We start from the raw sequence: 20,906 nt of genomic DNA on the forward strand, positions 1-20,906 counted from the left end.
GAGGAGCCGCCTGGGGAGAACGCCTCTGTGAGGCAAGGCCAGCCCATGGCCACTGGACTGTAACTTGCCTTCCTTCAAGGTGAGGCCTGCCAAGTTTTCTGCAGGTCCTCTGGGGGCACAAAATGCCTACAGCCTTATCTTCTTCCAACAACAAGGACAACTGAGACAAATGGACCTGCCCTATAAACAGACAGGTTCATGTGAGAGCACCGCTGAACTCGTGGCCTTTCCTGGGGGCTGGAAAGCATTTCATACAGTATGAGAGGAAAGAACTGGGCCTGAGCAGTAAGTTAGAAAACAGAGGTCCTCGAGGCAAAGGGAAGTGAGGTGATAAATTAAAATTTTGCTTGCTTTCTGTGACCCCAAAGCAGCTCTGTGCCATAAGCAGAAATCAAGGACTTAACCAAGATTAAGCATGCCACCCAAGGGAAAAAAAAAATACTCCAAACCAAAAAACATGGATAATAGTGTGCATAAGACATTTAAAACAAACAAACCAGAATTCTTTAAAATTAAGTCTTATAAACCTTCAAAGACTTAATTTTTCATATTTATGATTGCAAATTAGATCAATTTCAGGTACATTCAAGAGGCAGCAAGAAAGTAGTATTATAACATCATATACAAACTGAGAAATAGTTCTCATTGTTGTTAACAAAACAGAGGCAACACTGAAAGTTAATAATTCGTAAGCACTTAAGGACAAATAACGCCTATCTAGGAAGCACTCTACAGTGTAAGGGGGACACTGGCCTCAGGCTGCCAACTGTGCGGGCTCTCTGGGAAATGAACTAGCTGGTATGTAATTCTGCTTGGTTCTCCTTCCCTGTGCCAGGGTTGCTTTGGTTCTTGTTCCCATACTGCTGCAGAAATAACCTGAGTGAGCCATCCCCAGAAAACTTCCCTCAGCCTGACACAAGGCTAATGATGCCACAGCAAGAGCTTTTCCTTAAGAGAGCAAGCGGGGGAAGTGCCCAGTATAGAAATGCACACATGTCTCTCGAGGAGGAAAGGAGCAAACACCAAGGGTGGCAGGCTTGCCACAGTTCTGTGCCAAAGGGAACAGAGTATACAGCTTTGTTCCAGGACTTTAAGGTTATAGGACACAACTGCCCCTAACAGTTGTACAGATGTAAATAAAGTCAAGATCCAGGTTCTGCTGCCTTGTGACTACTCAGCGGGCCCCCCCATGCATCCTATAAACCTAGTTTCTTTGGGCTAGGTTTGGGGAGCTCTGTCTTTGAGATATGGGAGGGGAGTCAGCTAGCACATTTGCTTCCACTGATAACCTGCTCCACAGAGCAACACCCCTTCCCACATCCCTCTCCCTGCAGGCTGCAACCACAGCTCAACATGCCTTTTCATTAAGCAAGGAATGAAACCCTGACTTCTAAACTTCTCCTGCTGAGTCTCCTTAATAGCTGCTTTCTCACAAAGGCAGGCTGGTGCTCAGGCCAGCGAGGAGAAAGGAAGCAGCGGGGCAGAACACAGCCTGCTCCTTGCAGAACCTTTCGTCTCCAAGATGCACCAGTGCAAAGATGGCAAAGGCCAGTGGTGTCGATAATGGACAGAAATCATCACCAGCTAGGAAAAGTGAGTATCCATCCACATTCATACAAAGGGGTAAAGGTCAGAAGAGAAATGAAAACTCAACTTTCCAAGTTGCTTCTGGGAGCTTTTAGAAGCTACAGTGTGGGAGCAGAATCCCATTCCAATAATTAGAAACACTCTTCTTTCTTTAAACAGCAGAGTTTAAAATTCTCACACGAGATGCTATTTCCTCCCCACTAGACGCTAAAACCATCAACTGTTAAAACAAGATTACCCCCACTGCCTGAGCACAACAGGATTAGAATCTCAGCATGCTTTATGCAATGAAATAGGTTCTGGGCTCCCTTACTCAGACAGAAAAACCTACAGACCAACCCTCTCCAACGCATCATTGACATGTCACAGTTCATATTGTGCCAACAGACCACGATCTTAATCTCAACTCAGTGATGGCAGGTTGTTATTCTGAACAAATACTTTTGTAAGATTACAAAGAAAGTCAAAGAATCTATGGTTAGAAGCAACCTTACACCAACCATAAAATAGCTGTCACATCAGGAATTGTTAACCTGGGGACATGAGTGAGCTGCACACTTAGAAAGCTGGTGTATCTGTGAACTACCCCAAAATGGTAAAAGTATATATCTGAATTTTTCTGGAGAATAGGAGTTTCCAACAGTTTCACAAAAAGAAATGTTCTCATATATGAAAGACATTTAAAGAAAATAAAGTGATGGAAAGCAAAAATGGCCTACAACAGAGAATTAGCAGGGAAATGCCGTGGCAAGGAAAAGCTATAGAGCTGAAAGGTATAAGGAGGTCCTGAAGCTATAATTTCCCTTAAACAATGCTTCCTTGGTAACCAGGAACCAAAATGCCCCCTAACTCTGCTTCTGCTTCATTGCCTATATCCAATACTTCCTTCCTTCCTAATTATACTCAGGTGACCTTTTTGTAACCCTATTGGGCCAGGCTCTCACCAATTTATCCCAAGATAACATCAAGAATATTTTAATTAAATTCAACCAATCCCTTTTGATACCGCATACTACTTTGACTAACATTGCGTTCCACTGCTGCATGACTGCTCATAAAAATCTATTTCATCATTCTGCTCCCCCACTTCCACCCAAAACAAAGACCACCAGCCTGTGACATCAAGTGGAAATTATAATGCTTAGCTTTCTTGGGCCTCGACCTGTTTTTATCTTCACAAGGTTTCTACATCACTCCTCCTAATCCAATAGGCACATTTTCTCCGTGACTCTACACAAACGTTATTCATTATGTGTGCTCTTTCAGGTCTAAGGTACAGAATAGAAAGAGTTATAACTTACCTGTGGCAACAACCTCATCACAATCGTAACATAGCTATCACATCAGGAATTCTTAACCTGGGGTCCTAGGTAAGCCGCAGTTTATATGCTGGGAGTAGTTAGATGATTTTGAAATGGTAGTGGAATTATATAAATACACATAGGGGGGCAGGCTCAGTTCAGCAGCTAATGATAAACTGCAATATACTGCTTTCAAAGCACATCATGTATTCATCTTTATTTCTATAGCTAGAATTCAAGCCCTTTGAGGGGTAGGACTCTATCCTTAATGTCTGTTATCGTACTGAACACAGAGCTATGTTCACATAGTTATATAAACCCAGAACCATCTAGTTCCATTTTTGTGTGCCTAGCAAAGCTGAACAAAAGACTGGTGACTGACTAATGCAGAATGCTGAAAGTATTTCAAATTGGAGACATGGATAATGCCGAAGTGTCTGTGAGCTAAAGAGTGAGGCATGCTGGCTCTCCTAGATGCACAGTGTCAGGCTATATGTACACTGGTTTTACTACTTGGACTAGAACAGGGCAGAAGAGCTTAAAGCCTGGCCTCTGAACAGAAGCAGAAGTGTGCCAAGAAGGAAGGCATCACATTACCCTCAGCAAGTCTCCTAGAACTAGAGAACATGGGCAACAATCTGAATGGCAGTGAGTGGGAGCAAAGCTCTGACCACCCTAAACAATAAACAGTAAAACAGAACATAGTGGCAGTACTGTATGAAACTCCTACTAGACAATACAGGAAAGGTTGAAAACGGAACAGTAAGTGAATAACTTGCTAAACTTCTAAAGCACCTCTCACTGTGTTTCAGGTCACAGTGATGAATACAGTGTTTCAGCAGGAACCAAATATAGGTATCAATGAAACATAGCAGCAGTAAACAATTCCTTTGGCCTACTGGTTCCTTGGCAGCTGGAGGAAGCAACAGGGTCCTGACACTCAGAAAATAAGATACAGAGCAGGCTCAGGTGCAAAATGGTAGGTGGGAGAGCTAAGATTATGGGGCTGATTTTCAATGAAATCAGAATTACTGGTAAGAAAGACAGAAAAGATGGAGCCTATGCAGACTGGAAATGAGTAAATTGAGTCTTACAGTCAAGGGGAGGTGGGCAGACTAATGACTTAGTAGGTATTATGAGGCAGTGAAGCAAATAACAAAGAACTCTAGGCCATCATTTCATCTAAAATTAATATAAGAAGAAACGAAGACACATGCTATTGTGCCAGGTATAACTACAGATCTGCAGTGCTTAGTAAGAAAGAGGAAAAACTTTGAGTCCTGTGGGAAAGAACTACCAGAGAAAAGGCATCCAAGTCCTAAATTGATGGGAAACACAAGCAAACAAATTCAATGGCCCAGATTAGGACCATGGAACTATTACTTCTGGGTAGAAATGATCGGTATCAGTCTAAAGTCTTCTCGAGAGGATAAGGCCTCAGAAAGGTGAGATTAGATGCAATGATAGCTTAAAAGTGCGTCGATGACATTGGTTTTATAATCTTTCATGTCTTGATGACAAAGGCAAATGGCCATCAGAAAAAAATTTGGTGTAACAATGATTCACAATTACATTCCAAGATAAAAGCATCATCAACATAATTTCTGAGTGCTATATACACATGCCCACCCACTCACACTTCCAAAAAATGTGGGAAAAGTCTTACAATCTTCCCCTCCCAGAAACAACAAGTAAATGAACACTTTCCTATGTTAATTTTTTATATCATTTTAATAGCTGCACATAAAGCCATCATATGGATACAAGTATCATAATTTAATCAATTGTCTACTGCTAGATATTTATGCTAATATAATACTTCTAGTATTATAAATAATGCCATGAGGAATAACTTTTAAATAAATTGTTGGGTGCCTCACTAATTATCCCTTAGGATAAATTCACAGAAGTGTAAGTGCCGTGTCACAGAACAGCAAAGCACTATTTGGTTTTCCATTTCCAGACAGAGCACGCCTTTCCTCATGGATTCTATTTATGGATAACTCTTTGATTTCAGTGCTCCTTCCCCATGCATGCCAGATATCCACTTACATCTCTACTCTTACACAATTATATTTGCAATTATTTGCTTGCTCCTCCAGATCCTCACTAGACTGTGTATTTTTGTTTTAATCCCCAATGCACCTGATAATATATTTGTTACTGTAACATAATTAATGTGTCTTTTGACTGAGTGAAAAACAACAGACTTGCTGTTTGGAAAATGGTTTTTCCAATGTGAGCTGCATTTACTGGGACCTGCTAGAAAAGATTCATTGCCATCCACTAGAGATTTGGATCTCTGAACTTGATGCAGAGGCAAAAGGAATGGCAAGTATTCCATCGCAACTTCTGGGCCAAAGCTGGGGGGGGGGGGAGCTTAGGATAAAACAGAAATGCATGAGGGAGTTTATAGGAAATGTAGATGTGAAGAATCCTGCAAAGGAAAGAAAGCTATGAAGTGGATTTCCCCTTCACCAGTAGCTATAAAATTCTGTTCATGCACTGATGTATCAGTGATTAATTATTTGAACTATAGTCCTCCTGAGAGATTTCCAAGGCTTAGAGCAAAGTAGGATATAGGGACATCTGTGATAGAGACTCAGCCCTCTGACCCACTCAGCCACCTCACACTGCAGATGAACCAAATTAAGCAAACACAGCAACCCTCAAACACTGGTGAAGGTTGCTGGAAAGGAACTGAATTAGAAAGCCATGAATGCAAAGTATGAGGAAGGGGACAGAGACAAGAGTCAAAGAGCTGTTTGCCTGACTTGGTGAGAACAGGGTGGCTATGACCACAGGAAAGGCACTACTGGGACGGAAGCATCCAAAGAAACCCAAAGCCTATCATTCCATGTCTAGCTTTCTATTACTTACAACCATAATTACAATTCACATTGCAATAAGGTTATTAATTTGCCACAATAGGACAAATATTTTGGTTTGTTTCACAGTGGTGAGAAATTGTTTAGGGCAGTGGTTTTCAGATCGTAGTGTACATCAGGATCATCTGAAGGATGTGTAAAAAGATATTGCTGGAACTCAAGTCCAGATTTCTGGTTCAGTACAGTAAATTTGGAGTGGGGGAAGTTTTGGAAGAACCTTAGAATTCACATTTCTAACAAGTTCCCAGGTGCCAATAACACTGCTGGTCTGACAACCATAATTTAAGAATGTCTTGGTTTAGGGAGTCAAGTTATAAGACATTCAAAAGTCAACAGAGAAGTACTATCACTCTATTGTTTTGGATTAAAATTAAAATTATTCCCAGTCTGATAATCTTCAAATGTATTTTGAAATACATATTGAAACCTCAAATATTTAGGAGTTGTGTGAAAGAAGCAAGAGCCATTTAGCCAAGAGAACTGTGAGATGAAGAGAATGGATAAGCTGCTCTGGACAGATAAATGGTTTAGCTGAACTGGTTTAGCATCCTGGGACAGGATGGAGGAAGGCTGACAAACCCAACTATCTGGGATGGTTAATCTGGAATGACTTCCTCTGAAAGAATATAACAAGCGCAGATTAATGAGTACACAAAAGCTTGGACAAAGAGATCTATTTCACCATGACCAGGCAGAACCACCCACAGCTTTCTATATAAAATAGAAAAAAGCCTAATAGGTTCCAACTTTATCCCAAACCCCTCACACTAGGCATCAAGGTGAGCCTCGCAGCTTGAGTCCTATCTGAAGGAACTGGGGGTAGGGCGGGAATAGGATAAAATGAAGAGCGAGCACACCCTCTTAATATCCTGGCGGAGGAAACCATTGGGCAATGGAGGCATGAAACAGCTCTCCAGAAGCGGCCATTTGTGCTGCCTTAAATGCAGATTGATTACTGCTATTTGGATGCTGAGTGCATCATCTTTTCTTTAGAAAGGGAAAAGCTCCATTTCCCCACATTCAGCTGTGTCGTCAAGTCACTTCCCCATACCAGTTCTTTTAATGCATTTTCCTGTTATCACAGACTCTTGCAATAGCTTATCTACCCTACACCCCAACAGTGAAACTGCTCCACACACTGACGTGTGCTGTATTCCATTAGCAGCCTCATGACCATGACACCTAACTGCAAGCCCAAACTGTAGTGGGGCGTGCACTTCCCAGGTTGAAGAAGAATGGGTGCCACAGGGATACTGAGGAGAAAGGACAGCCTTCTTCCTCTGGGCTGGCTTCTGACCTGCACTGGCACGATGTGATGCAGCTGGTGAAGAAGACAGAAGAAATTTCACCCAACTCCAGCTTTCTATGAAGCCTGGGCTAACAATCCAACGTACCCTGATGTTACAGGAATCTACGATTACGCAGAGAAGGAAAGAAAAACTTTAATCAAAGTTCTGTTTTTAACAGTATTCAGTAGGATGTAGTTTTATACAAAAATAAATTTCACTTGTTGGGGTCATTACATTGAAAGTGAGAAATCTTGGTTTATTTAAAGCTGTATCATTAAACTATTGAGAAGGTAAGAACAGAGGCTGGATAGAAGAGATGAATTTCAGGGAGATGCTCTCATGGGAAAGTTTAATAGAAATGAGAGATGGAATAAAAATTATGTACAGCAGGTGGTATTAATAACACAGAGGGAGAAAGAGGAGGGGCTAAGAAAACAGGTGAGAAAAGAGAATAGGAAAAATAGCAATATCTAGAGGCACTATAAAGTTATTTAATGTCTGTCCCACAGAGACTGCCTGCTTTGCAAGACTTGAGTCTATTATCTTTTTTCTTCACCACTATTATGCCCAATGCCTGGGCCCAAGGATATACTCACGAAAATGAGAATATAGAAAAGAAATGAATGAAAAGCAATCACATGCAAAATAAACTAGCCTTGAACAACTGCTCCCCGTAGAGGAATGATTTGTTTTCTTGGAGAACTGATTAACTCATGCAATCTATACACGGTAATAGGATATATTAGTTCTAAAATTTTAAAACAGACATTCAAATTCAACACCAGTTTTCTCATTGGATTGACATGCAGATGAAACTTGCTTCTTACTAAGATATTTAACAAATCAGAACTATGTCAAACGGGTCGTATTTAGCTCTTCCATTTAAGAATCCTCAAGCCAAAGGTTTTAGCTTTGCAACAGAAAGTGCCGGTGAGTAAGTCTTGACATTACATTCATAACCAGTACTGTAAATGCCAGTTAAATTACAGGTACAGAGAGGAAGGACTCTATCAAGTAGTGTACTTTTTAAGCACAGGTTATTTTTTTTCACCTACTGAAATTTTGAGGGAAAATTTCTCTATTTCAGAACGAAATGTGGCACTGCTGTAGCTAAATCAAGAATAGGAGGCCAAGAGCACCTCTTTCCCAGTGGCACTGAAAGCACTTCAGTGCAAACGCAACATACACTGACAAGTCACTGCTCCAAATGCATGGAAATTGGTAGGCCCATTGTGGCCCCAGTAATCACATCACCAAGAGAGATTCTTACTTAAACAGTCTGATAGGGCTTTAATCAAGGACTGGTGTTGATAGGGTTTGGAGAAGTGGAAGTCAGCAAGGCAGGAGCACTAGTTGGTTTTCATTTTTAAAGGAAGGAGTTGTGGTAAGGTTTGCTCAATCAGAAAACAGTCCCTTAGGGGCCTGGGAAGAGAGGGAACCAAGGCAGAGCTGAGAGGCGCAAGCTTATGCTCGCTTCTCAAAGATGGAGGACACCACCACAGTTTTCTTAATCCGCAGTATGCTGGGCAAGAAATAGAAAATACACGAAAAGATAAGAGAGCCTAGCCTGCCCTTTTCTCTTCTTCTGAGATAGCCCTAACCTCATTATGTATGTCCAGAATGAATCTAAAGTCATTTAAATTGGCTCAGACACTAGACTGTTCAAAACAATTGCTTTCCCACAGTCAAGCTGGGACATCACTTTCTTTTCTGAATATATAAACATCCTATCTCAGTATCACAAAATATTAGAATTAAGAGGTGCCTTAAAGAAATAAAGCTCCAGCCCTGGCTGGTGTGGATCAGTTGGCTGGGCGTCATTCCTGTGCACCGAAAGGTTGCTGGTTCAATTCCCTGTCAGGGCACATGCCCTGGTTGTGGGCTCGATCCCCGGTCAGGGGCATGCAGGAGGCAGCCAACAGATGTTCCACTCTCATACTGATGCTCTGTTTTCTCTCCCTCTTCCTTCCTCTTTCTAAAAGTCAATTAAAATTAAGAAAAAAAGAAACAGAGAGAGAGAGGAAGGAAGGAAGGAAGGAAGGAAGGAAGGAAGGAGGGAGGGAGGGAGGGAGGGAGGGAGGGAGGGAGGGAGGGAGGGAGGGAGGGAGGGAGACAAGCCCCAACTTCTGAACTAGCACAACTTCCGTGTTTTGCTGCAATGAGCCACAGAGACTAATAGTTTCTAGGAAACCTTAAAGTATTACATTTTAAAATAGAGTTATTGGTAAAGAGGAATGCTCACGGATTATATTCTCCAGGTATGATGTCCAAGGAAAACCAGGCACATAGACAAGCTTTGATCTAATTCCAAGCATCTAATTCCAGCTCATCTTCAGTGTCCATAACAAGCTCAACAAAAGCCCATTGGAAAGACCTCTAGAACGCTAAGGAAATTAACCTGTTTAAAATCATACTGGATGTGTTATACCAAGTATATAGGATTGAGTGTATAAACACCTTAGAGAATAAGAGGGTCCAGTATCTTGGAAATCCCTCAGAAGGATACAAGAGATTCTCTGAAGGAGCCAAAGGCCCTATCTTCAGTTTAGATCACTCATCGAGACTAGGAATGCAGCAGGCCAGCAGGCTGAGACATACCAAAGTTAACTGAGAATTGGAAATGTTGGAAAATCAATGTGGAGAATGAAAAATTAGCATGGTGCAGAATAGAAATGATGTGTCACACTCTCAAAGGAGCCCATATGATGTCCCTAAAAAGAAGAACCAAGTTCAGGAGTGTCACCAAGAAGTGTAGATCAGCTGCTCCTACATTCTTTCTACTAAAAATAAGGACACACACTAGAGGTCTCAGAACCCTGGACAAAATCAAGGGCTTTTCAATGGAGCCCAGGAGAGAAGCAAGGCCTGAGAGTACATACAAAAATGCCAAAACCTTATCTTGCCAGGACACAAGGTAATGAGGGAGGAGGCAGCTGATGACAGACAACTGAACTAGAAAAGAAGGCCTGCATGCTGGGAATTAGGGGTTTATTTATCCTGTAAACAAAACAAGATGTGGCTTCCTTTAGATGTGCCATGTATTTGAGGTATAACGAGGGTTTCCCAAAAGCAGAAAGACATTTCTATGAAGGAGCCTAGAAGGGTCAGCAAACTGAACACAGCTGCTCAGGTGGTATGAGCGTGTTTCTGGCAGGCAGGTGAATATGCTTGAAAGCAGTAGGCAGGCTGCAAATTGCTATTCTTCTTTCTCTTCTGTCTCACCTGGTCTCCCAATGGATGCATAACGCAGCTCCCCCTGAGCTCCCGTCAGATGATCTTAGAAAGGTTGGCAGATCATACCACCCCTCTGCAGAGGAAACAACAGCTGCAGAGACCTGAGAAAGTGCATCAGCTCCTAAGCAGGCAGGTCCACTGACCCGAGAAGTCAGACGAGTTAACAGGACGCCCTTTCCCCATAGCTTACAATGTTTCTCTAAAAGGATTAATGGCCGGCTGAGCAGTGCTCTGGAAAGTGAAGTCAATGGAAGAGCACTGTGCACCATGCTGATACCACTAGTGACAACCACAGAGAAAAACAGGTATCCAGGGGTCAGAGACAAAGAAATCTGTTGGAATCAGCACCCTTATGGGTAGGGCCTAAAGAACCACTCATTATTTACTGAACAAGTTTCAGAATGAATGATATGAACACAGCAGATGTTATTAATTTGGCTTTTGCTAAAGAATTAGACACAGTACCTCAAGAAATTTTACTTGGGAAACTAATTCAAATTGGCTTGGTTCAGTATGCAATCACCGAAGATTAAAAAGTGGCTAAAGGATGATAAATAAAAGACAGTTAAATGACAGTCCACAAAGTAAGAGACTTGGGGTCAACACCGAAGCCATTCTTGTTAGGGGTTCTACTCAGGGCCCAAGAAGACATAAACAACTTGCTAATGAGATCTGCAGAGGACACTAAGCTGGGAGACAGAGGAAGCCCATTGACAGGGGCATAAAATTACAAGGCAGAGTTCAACTGGAAAAAATACAGTTAATCTATCTTGGGGAAAACAACCTTAAACTCCCATAATATTCAATAGACAGGCAGGATAAGGGGCAGAAGCAGCATGTAAAAAGAGCTCTGACATGCTGTAACATGACAGAAGCAAGTAAGAATGCTAAGAGAGTATGTCATGGAAAATGGAGCACTTCATACTGCAGGCAAGCTGAAATAAAGCAGAGCATCAGAAAACAGGTGGTTTTGAGGTGAGGCCAACTTTATAATTTAAAGGGGGGCTACCTTCTGAACTGAAAAATATTTTTTAATGGATACAAAACCACTATTCCTATCTGGCAGATGTTCCAGTCTTTCTCAGATCTTATTTCATCTTGCTGGAGGTTAGCATCTGGAAGATGGCCCTGGGCCGCCATTCTGAGGCTCATTGACAATACTGCTTCAAAGGAAAACTCACAGTTCATGCTGGCCATTTCCCCTAAATCTTTACGAGGTCTGTACTGCCTTAGAGCAATGCCTCACAGGCTTAGGAAAGTAGTCAATTTCTCTCCGTTTACTCAACCTGCAACAATGCAATGACCCTGAAGCCAGTTTTTCCACCATCTATCTGAAAGCAATGGCTCAACACAATTATCTACAGGAAGCTCACTGCTTTAGCAGGAAGGCATCTTGTTCCATTCCTTCAGCTCAGAATGAGTACTAGATTAAAGAGGCGGGTTTTCTTCTTAAAACCTAAAACTTAAAAAATTTCACTCTCTATGTATACTCATTAAACATTACAGCATAACATAGCTACTTCCAACAGCTTAATAAGAGAGCTTGTGTGGCCTCACTTTCCAGAGTAGCTATGCAAATTATTTTCATGCTTACCTGCTGGCCAGAATTAAATATTCACTAGTGGCAGAGTGAACCCAAGATAAAATAGGACTCGGGATCCCATTGTATTACTAAGTGCTCCTGCTACTCTGGAAATGCATAACTTATTTTTCAAGTTACCACCAGACCAAGCTGAGCACGCCCAGCACGGATCCTCCCCCAGCACTCCCACCTTAAGTATAGTCTAATCATTGTCCATTTCCTAGAGTAACCAGATCATCAAATAGTACTTAAGAGATGTGAAGCCACATTTCCCACGATGGGTTCTTTCAGCCCAGTTGATTTAGTGATAACACGGGCAGGGAGAGAAAAATGAGGAAGTAAGGAAAAATTAGAGAAACACCATTTATGGATTCTCTACCATATTATTTTACACTGGCCATTAATGAGCCTTAAACGACCAAAGATACTGGTATTTTCACTGAACTTTTTGTGCTCAAGAATTAGGTCCTACATTGAGCCCATTGAGAAAAGCCCACAAGAAAGAATCTGAAAAGCTACAGCAGTTTGACTGATTTCTTAGCTGACATTCTGTGTGACATTCTACAGATGCTCTATCCATCAGGATGTGACATGGTGTGAGAAGTAAATGTCACATATCAGGGCAATGTTCTGGGCCAAAGAGCAAGAGAAGTGATCTCAATGACAAAGTCTGAAGTACACATAATAATGTGCCCATACTCATTCCTCCTTTAACTATAAAGCATAACCTGGCTATTACCAAACTTCTAAAACTAAAGAAGTACTAGGCTGCAGAAAAAGGGCTGAGTGAGGCAAGCACCTGCAATCACTTTGAAAGAGTGGATATATTTTGGTCAAGTCCAAGCAGTCTGCTGAGCTATCCAAGTCAGTTCAGCAACAGTAGCTTAGATCTTACTCTGTTTCCTGGGAAGTCTGGGAATCACTCAACTACCAGTATCACCCAATGACAGATGTCTCTGAGTAAAAGCCTCGAGGAATGTCGCTGGTAGGAAATATTGCTGAGCAGAATGCATGTCCTTGGGGCAACCAGCCACAGGGATGAAGGACAAAAGTAAAATGTCACAGAGCTTCTCAAATGCTCTCCTGCCAGCTGTCAGAAGTGTGAAAGCAAAACTCATTTCCTAATAAATGTTTTCATTTCCTTTGTACATGACAAAAGGTCCAGAGGTGATAAATGGGAGGGGCTAGAGAGCAGGGGCCTCTGGAGGTAAGAACCAGAGGCAAATGTCCTACACTCGTAAGCATGGCTTCACTGTTAGTCCCAGAGAATGAAGACAGCACAGTGATGACAAGAGCATCTTATGCAGTACTTGATGTCCAGAGAAAGATCATCGCTAATATATACCTATTATGCAGATTTAAAAAACAGAGGCCCAAGTGTACTTAATGTTAGACAGCAAGTTTGAAGTGTGCCCCTTTTCTTTTCATGGGGAAAATGTGGAATAGAAGAACACAGGCTTTCTTGGCATATTATTTCCCATAACATTCTGCCCAGGGTTAGGCAGGATACTGGGAAAGAAAAAAGCGGGGCTGTGGATCCCAATGTCTTTACTTAATAATCATTCATCTCACCTCGCTTCCGCGGCAAGCAGCTCATCATAGTGAGAGGACCTCTGATCGTCATCCTGCCGGTATCTGATCACCGTGGCTAGGCCTTTGCTGACAAGGGCCTCAGCAATGTTTCTGCAACAGAAAAGATAGGTCAGTGAGCAGAGGGGTGCATATGGGGCTCAGTCAACAGAAATAATAACAGCACCTGGAGGTCTTAACGCATCCTGGCAGAGGGGAGGAAAAGCCAAGGATGTTAAGACCAATGAGTGGCTAAGCTAAAATCCAAATAAAAGATGGAATAACAAAGTTCCCCAGCTCAGCACTTTTTGGCTAGCACAGTCAGATGCTATATCAATCCATACATAAAACCAAGCAGAGAATATTTATAAGAAGCCCACTTTAGGCCGGGCTATTTACCAACTGTTATAAACAAGCCACTACCCTCAAGAAAAGTCTGCTCTAAAACATCAGATACACAGATAAAAAATACAAAACACATAAAAGCATGACCTAAATTTTCTCAGAAATCTCCTTTCTAGCCTATACTATAACTAGCAAATGTCTTGTTCCAGTTTGGCAGTGTTAGAAACATTGGTTTAACAGAACACTCGGTGTGCTTTCCCATCTCATCAGAAATCCTGACAGTGGCTCTCCCACTCAAAGGGGCATGCAGAAGGTAAGACTATGAATAAATAGGGTAGGGTAGGGAGGGGAAGGAAGGTACTGTGGTGGGATAAAAATGCTTTATGAAAAATGGCATAAAATGGAGGAAATAAAATCTGAGATGACCGGCTTTAAAGTAATAGTCTGAGTAGTTACCTTAGGACTACAGAACATGCAGATTAAAATCCTTAAATCATTTCTCAACTGTGTCGAACCTTCTTTCCTTCACCAGAATTAGAAAGAGGATCCACTATAAGTGACCTACATCTACTAACTAGAGAAGACTGCATTGGACATGACTCTCAGACAACGAATGAAGCATATCTGCACGGTTACTCCCCACCTGAAAAGGAAACTTGATGCAAAGCAATAAACTGCAAAAACAAATTTTCAAAAATTACCTGTAGTAAGTACTGGAATCCAAGAGGCATGATATTATTGGGGCAGACTGGCGCTTATGTCTTTCTTTGTGTCTGTCATAATTACATGAAAGGCCCCACTCAAACCATCTGGTTAGCTGCCCTTTAGGGAGGGGGTATGCTAAGCAATAGGCTACTGTACCATATGCTATGATTTAGCGTTGTTTGGAGATGTAGTTAACTCTTAACAAACTGGTGTTCTTAGAGACTCAAACTTTGGAGATGCCGGGAGCTGAACTAACCACTTTACGTGCATGTTTAAGCCACTTAAATAAGGATTCTCTTCATCAAAACCCAGGGAATTACTTTTTTTAAAGACAAAGAAAAAAAATAATATGTGCAGGAAGGGAAAAGATGCCGTGGCTGATTCTCTTCTCATTATGTGCCCCTCTGCTGCCTGTTTATCTACTGCCAGCACGATATTAATATCTCCAAACTGCCACAGAATTAGCACTTCTCAAAATCCACTCCCACAAAGAGGCTGTTTTGCTGGCCACCCTGTCTCCTGAGTCACCACATAAGCACGCTGGCAAACGCTGTCATTATCACAGAGTTAGGTTTGGCAGTGTGGAGAATGCCAACAGCCCCAAGTCAACAGCTGTAGATGTTGATATATGGTGAGGATTAACTAAGGGTGTCACCATAAAGCCCCAACAGGGCAGGAGAGAGGCTCGATCCACCAAGGAGCCAGAAAGAAGACTGGGGGACAGCTCCACTTGTGCCAGGCTGAGATTTGAAATGCCAGAAGAACAAAGACGTATTTGTTACTGCAATCTGAATTACTGCGCATTGACATTTTACAGTCAATACACGGGGTCTGAAGGAGAAAGCTGGAATGACAAAGCAGGCAAGAAAAAATTCACAAACGAGTTTCTGTCTGAAAAGCTAGAGAATACTAAGCCAAACTGCACAAATGTTTAATGATCCACTCCTGTTTAACGCTGCTCAAATCAATTCACAGAATTACTGAGTACCTGTGTGGCCAGCAGACAACCAAGGGTACAATCATCCCCTATCCCTTCATGGTCGCTGCCCTCCGCATCCTGTCAGCAATGTCCACAAACCAGCTAAGGCCTCAGATTCCCAACTGCACACCCTGCCCACTACCCCCCTTCTTTCTCTCTGAAACTCAGAGTGTAAGCCATATTCTCTTAGCTTCATATCCCTAATTAGATTTCTCCTGGAGGAACAGTTGTGGTGCTGGTGCTGGTGCTTAGCAGTAAGGAGAGTAAAAACACATGAGATAATAACAACCATCATCACTGGGCATTTACTATGAGCCAGGCAGGTGAGAATCACATCACATGTATTTTCTTCTTGGTGTGTGCTCTCCTGTGATACTCCCTCAGTGTCTATCTTCTGTCTAAATTACGAGGTCTGAGAGGGCAAGGACTGCCTGTTTCTAGCTTTGTACCACAAGGACTAGAACCACACTTGGCATAAAGCAGATAGTAAATGTTTTCTGGATGAAATAATTTAGCTTATTTAGAATAAGTAATTTTTTCATTGTGGTAAAATTATAGCACATTCTTATAATTTTGTTTTAATACATTCTGAATTTTTTAAAAAATATATATCTTTATTGATTTCGAGGGAGGAAGAGAGACAGTGAGAGAGTGAGAGAAAGAAAGAGAGAGAGAGAGAGAGAAACATCAATGATGAAAGAGTCACTGATCGTTGCCTCCTGTGTGCCCTCACTGGGGATCAAGCCTGCAACCCGGGAATGTGCCCTGATGGGGAATCAAACCTCAATCTCCTGGATCCTAGGTCGATGCTCAACCACTGAGCTGCACAGGCCGGGCTTACATTCTGAAATTTTTGAGATATTCTCTGAAATATCAGAAAAACACCTCATCGTTTTAGAAATACAGTGCTGGAACATTATTTATTATCCTAAGCATATATCAGCCAAGCATGCTGAGAACACAATTAAGGACAAAAGCTTTCTACATATGCCTTACCAGCTTTTGTCCTTCTCCTCTCCATTATCTAAGACAGAATTTAAAGAGAATGAAAGGGAGGGAGAGAAAATGGAATTAGCCTACATCCATGTACTTCACTCTCCCATTCATTTCTTTTGGCTGCTAATGAAAGGTCAGGAGATGTCCCTCCTGGCCAAAGATGGCTCAGAAACCGACACTGGTGTGTTGATCATTTGCCCAGTAAGAAAAGAGAACATTAAATTATGTGCCATGACATTATGCTGCTTTAGACAAATTTATAAGTTCTGCTTTCTTGAGTGTATCAGTAATTCTACTCCAATTATACATGTCTGGCTCGAATGGATAATTCACAATCAGCATACAAAAAGGGAACTAACAGCCTTGGAAGTCTAACAGGAAGTCATGTCTCTCTGTATCAGCTAGAATAACAAAGAGAAATAGTGCTGGGATACAACTGCTGCTCCAAACTAAGAGAAATTTAGGTTCTGCTAAAAGTGAACAGTTTTCATTAGACATGGTCAGATATTCCTGAATCAAACACAACCAACATACAGACTTTCTCCAAAGAGCTCTAGTAGTTGAAATTCCCCCACACACACTTGTTTTCATAGCAAGCAGGTTGTTTAATGAGCACATACCTTCCAATAACAAGATACCTTTGAAACCATGGGGTCCTAATATTCTGTCATCTCAGAGAAAAGGTATTCTGTGCCCATACACGAGAATACGATTATTTAAATAGATTTCATTTACTGTAGATTATAATTGTTTTAGCACATTTTTGTCAGCCTTCTCCATCCCTAATCCCTCTACCCCAAGATTGGAAGTAACAAATAATACATTGATAGGTCAGATAGTTAGCTAAAATTACCTAGATTACCTAACTCTGTGTGTGTGTGTGTGTGTGTGTGTGTGTGTGTGTGTGTGTGTGTGTAATTTTGGAACACTCAAAACTTACAGAAAAGTTGCACATACTGTACAAAGAATGGGCCCTCCATCTTTGAACTACTTGAGAGTAAGTAACCGACCAGGTGTATCATCATCCCCAAATATTTTAGTGTTCATTTCCTACAAACCAGGATATTTTTCTTACATAATCATAAAACAATGAATAGAACCAAGGTACCAACGTGGACACATTCCTACCATTCACAAACCCTACTCAAACTTTGCCAATTGTTCCAATAAAATACTGAGGGGAAAGAAGGACCTAGTTCAGAATCAGGTATTACATTTAGTTGTCATGTCGCCTTAGTCTAGAACACTTCTTTGGTCTTAGCATATCATGGCCTTGACACTTGGAAGAGTACAGGCCAGTTACTTTGGTTTGTCTGATGTTCCACTGTGATCAGATGCAGGTTATGCATCTTTGGCAGGACCACCACAGGAGAGAGGCTGAACTGTTCCCTTAGCCTCCTATGAAATGATCTGTAATTTACCACTGATGTCCACTTTGATGGCTTGATCAGGATAGTGTCTACCAGGCTTCTCGACTGTAAAGTTACTCTTCTTCCTCTTTATGACTAATATGTATTTTGTGAGGAGACACTTTAAACTATGTAATTTCTCCCAAGTTATTAATTAATTAATTAATTTAGATCAGTATAAACTCATGGAATCTCATTTTATTCAAAGGGTTATAATCAACTACTATCATTATTTATTTTGATGTGGAAATTGTTCCCAATTTGGCTAGTGAGAACTGGCTCAAGCAGGCTTCTGTGTCCTATGGACATGTCGCCATCATCCACTGAGCATGTCCTAACTTCTGGTACAACATATCCCAGGCTTACCTTGTGCCGTTTTCTGTAGCTCTAAAATCAGTCATTTATCTAAGTAGCCACATTCACATAATTATTTCTATACATTTCTTTCTTTTTTTTAAGGTTTTTTTTTTTTTTTAAAAAATATCTTTATTGATTTCAGAGAGAGGAAAGGAGAGGGAGAGAGAGAAATAGGAACATCAATGATGAGTGACCGATCGGCTGCCTCCCGCACGCCACCAACCGGGAATCAAGCCTGCAACCCGGGCATGTGCCCTGACTGGGAATCAAACCCCGATCGCCTGGATCCTAGGTCAACGCTCAGCCGCTCAGCCACGCCCGCGCTATACATTTATTTCTAATACCATTGGAAACCATGTGTGGCAGCCATGAAAATGTGCCTCTCAGATCTCTGACTGCAGGAAGCATAACTGACTGACAGTCCCAGCTGCTGTGCCTGGAAAGCCACCACTGTTTTAGCCAGGGCTGTGCTTCCCATCAGCTGCTCCTAGCCAATGACTGAGCACAGCAGAGATACTAAGACAGGCCTACTGCTGAGACTTTGGACTCCTCTGATGGGCAACTCTGGCTCAAGGGCTCCTTGTCAGCTTGGCAGAAACTCTTAGAACTAACTGCCCCACAGCTTAGATTTTTCCAGTTCAACCTTCCTTCTTTCCCTCCCTCCTTCTCCACAGGGCTAAGGCCCACAGTGCAGTCTGACGGCTCTCCCAGCCTCATCCAGATCCCTGAGAAGGGTTTTCCCCAATTAATCTCTTATACATCTAGTCCCATCTTGGCATGAGCTTCTTAGAAAACCTCAACCAACATACCATGAGTTCACACAAATATCTATAGTCCCAACCCAACGTTACAGGATTCATTGTAGTTTTCCTCCTTTCCATATTTATACCTTCCTTCTCTGACTGTGAGAAACCTGACTTGCATTATCCTTAATTTTTTACTTTAAGAAAAACCTCCCCTTATATTCATACACACTTGCTCACTCACACATTTTGTGATTTCCTTGATTTAGTACCTAACAATAGAGCTAATTTAAAAGGAATATACTACTTAATAAAAAAGGACCTGGGTTAAGTGGATAAGTATTTTAAAAGAGAGGGCATTGGGAATAATGCCGTAACACACACACACACACACACTTCATTCTCCACCTGAAGAAAGATCACAGGTAACTCTCAATGGCTCTGGCTCACAAATCTTTATCTAGCTGTTTCAGCTTAACATTTTCCACTTAAAAACCATCGATATTTTATCAGTCACTGAGGTGTCCACAGAGATTATAAAAGCAGAAATATTTTCCTTAAGTCAAACATACACATGCGTACATATTCAGAACAAAGCAAGCCCATAAGAAATGCCTCTACAATATATTCAAGCCAAGACTAAAGGAAAAGGTTGATAGATAATTAACAGCTCAATGCATTTCATAACAGTAACATTGTCTATAGCAGAGGTACATAACCCGGTGTGCACGCATGCACAAAAATAAACACACTCCTCATACAATTTCTTTACAATAATTTCAAGGTCCTGTGGTCAAATTTCATAAACTGAGCACAAAATGCATCCCATGGCTATTTACTGTGAGAGAACCTAGATCCAACAAGACATCAGGCACGTAGCCTGGGCCTCTGTCACCTGTGACACTCAAAGACTCCAATGTCTTGTTCTGGAAAACTGCCTCCACTTCCTTTTCACACTGGGTGTACCTTTGCCACAAGGACAGTCTTTCTCACAAGTCCTGGGATGGAGATCCCCAGCTGACAGGGTTCCAGTACTGATTTCTAACCTACCAGGTGGCTCATCTCACTTCTCCTCAGCTACAGAGGGATGTCCTACTGTGGGGCTGAACCACAGGGAAGCTTCACGATGCTGACGTCTTTCTTTGCCACTAGGTTAGAGACAAGCAAGGAAGAAGAGGTAACCGCAGGACTCACAAGGAGATAGAAAGGAAAGAAGACTGGACAACTATTTTCTTCAGAATATCAGATCTACTTTTACTCATGTCTATGGAAAATGTGGGCTGTCCACCCTAAAAGATACTAAAGAAGTGATAAAATGATGGCTAACAGGCCCCAAAGCCTTCCTTCTCTACAGGATCACATGAAGACCTCTATGTCCACGCTCTCTGAGAAATGAATGTGACAACTGCAAGCTTGAGTTAGACTTTTGCAGGCTGACAAGCCTGTAAAAGGAGAGAGTGAAATTCTAGATGAAAGGGGTCTGCAGACAATGGGCAATAAACAAATATCTATTATTTATTATGTTACTTGTTTTTCAAGCAGGCCTCAAACTAGGAAAAAGTCCTATAGAACCACAGGTAGCTTCCAAAAACTTGTATGATGACACCTCCAAGGGGTCACACTTGACCTCTTCCATTCAGTCTCTTTTATGCTCCAATACCCAGTGACTGAATTCCCATGAATCTGAAACTATGATTTCCCCTCATTTTTTTCTTAAAATACATCCAGGAGGTGCTCCCACATAACCAAGCAGCATATGTAGACTAGAGACTCTGTTTTAGAAGCATTAATAATTAGAAACACCTGAGGTGGCACACCATCCTGTATAGATTTACCAAATCTCTGTCCTACTGTCTTCCCTATTTTCTCACTTCTCCCTCGAATTAATGTAAAATCCTAAAAGTAACTAAAATCTTTTTTTT

The 20,906-nt window shown here is 41.6% G+C and overlaps 1 protein-coding gene across 1 annotated transcript in view; it reads right to left on the reverse strand.

Annotated features, from left to right (window-relative positions):
* The window catches only part of SND1 (staphylococcal nuclease and tudor domain containing 1), a 419,115-nt gene that overhangs the window by 178,408 nt on the left and 219,801 nt on the right, over positions 1-20,906 (reverse strand). The window contains exon 13 of the mRNA XM_081146624.1: positions 13,454-13,564. Within this exon, the coding sequence (XP_081002750.1) occupies positions 13,454-13,564 (111 nt within the window). The remainder of the gene's footprint in view (positions 1-13,453; positions 13,565-20,906) is intronic.

The sequence above is a fragment of the Miniopterus schreibersii genome (assembly GCF_964146895.1).
Source record: "Miniopterus schreibersii genome assembly, chromosome: 9".
NCBI lineage: Eukaryota > Metazoa > Chordata > Mammalia > Chiroptera > Miniopteridae > Miniopterus > Miniopterus schreibersii.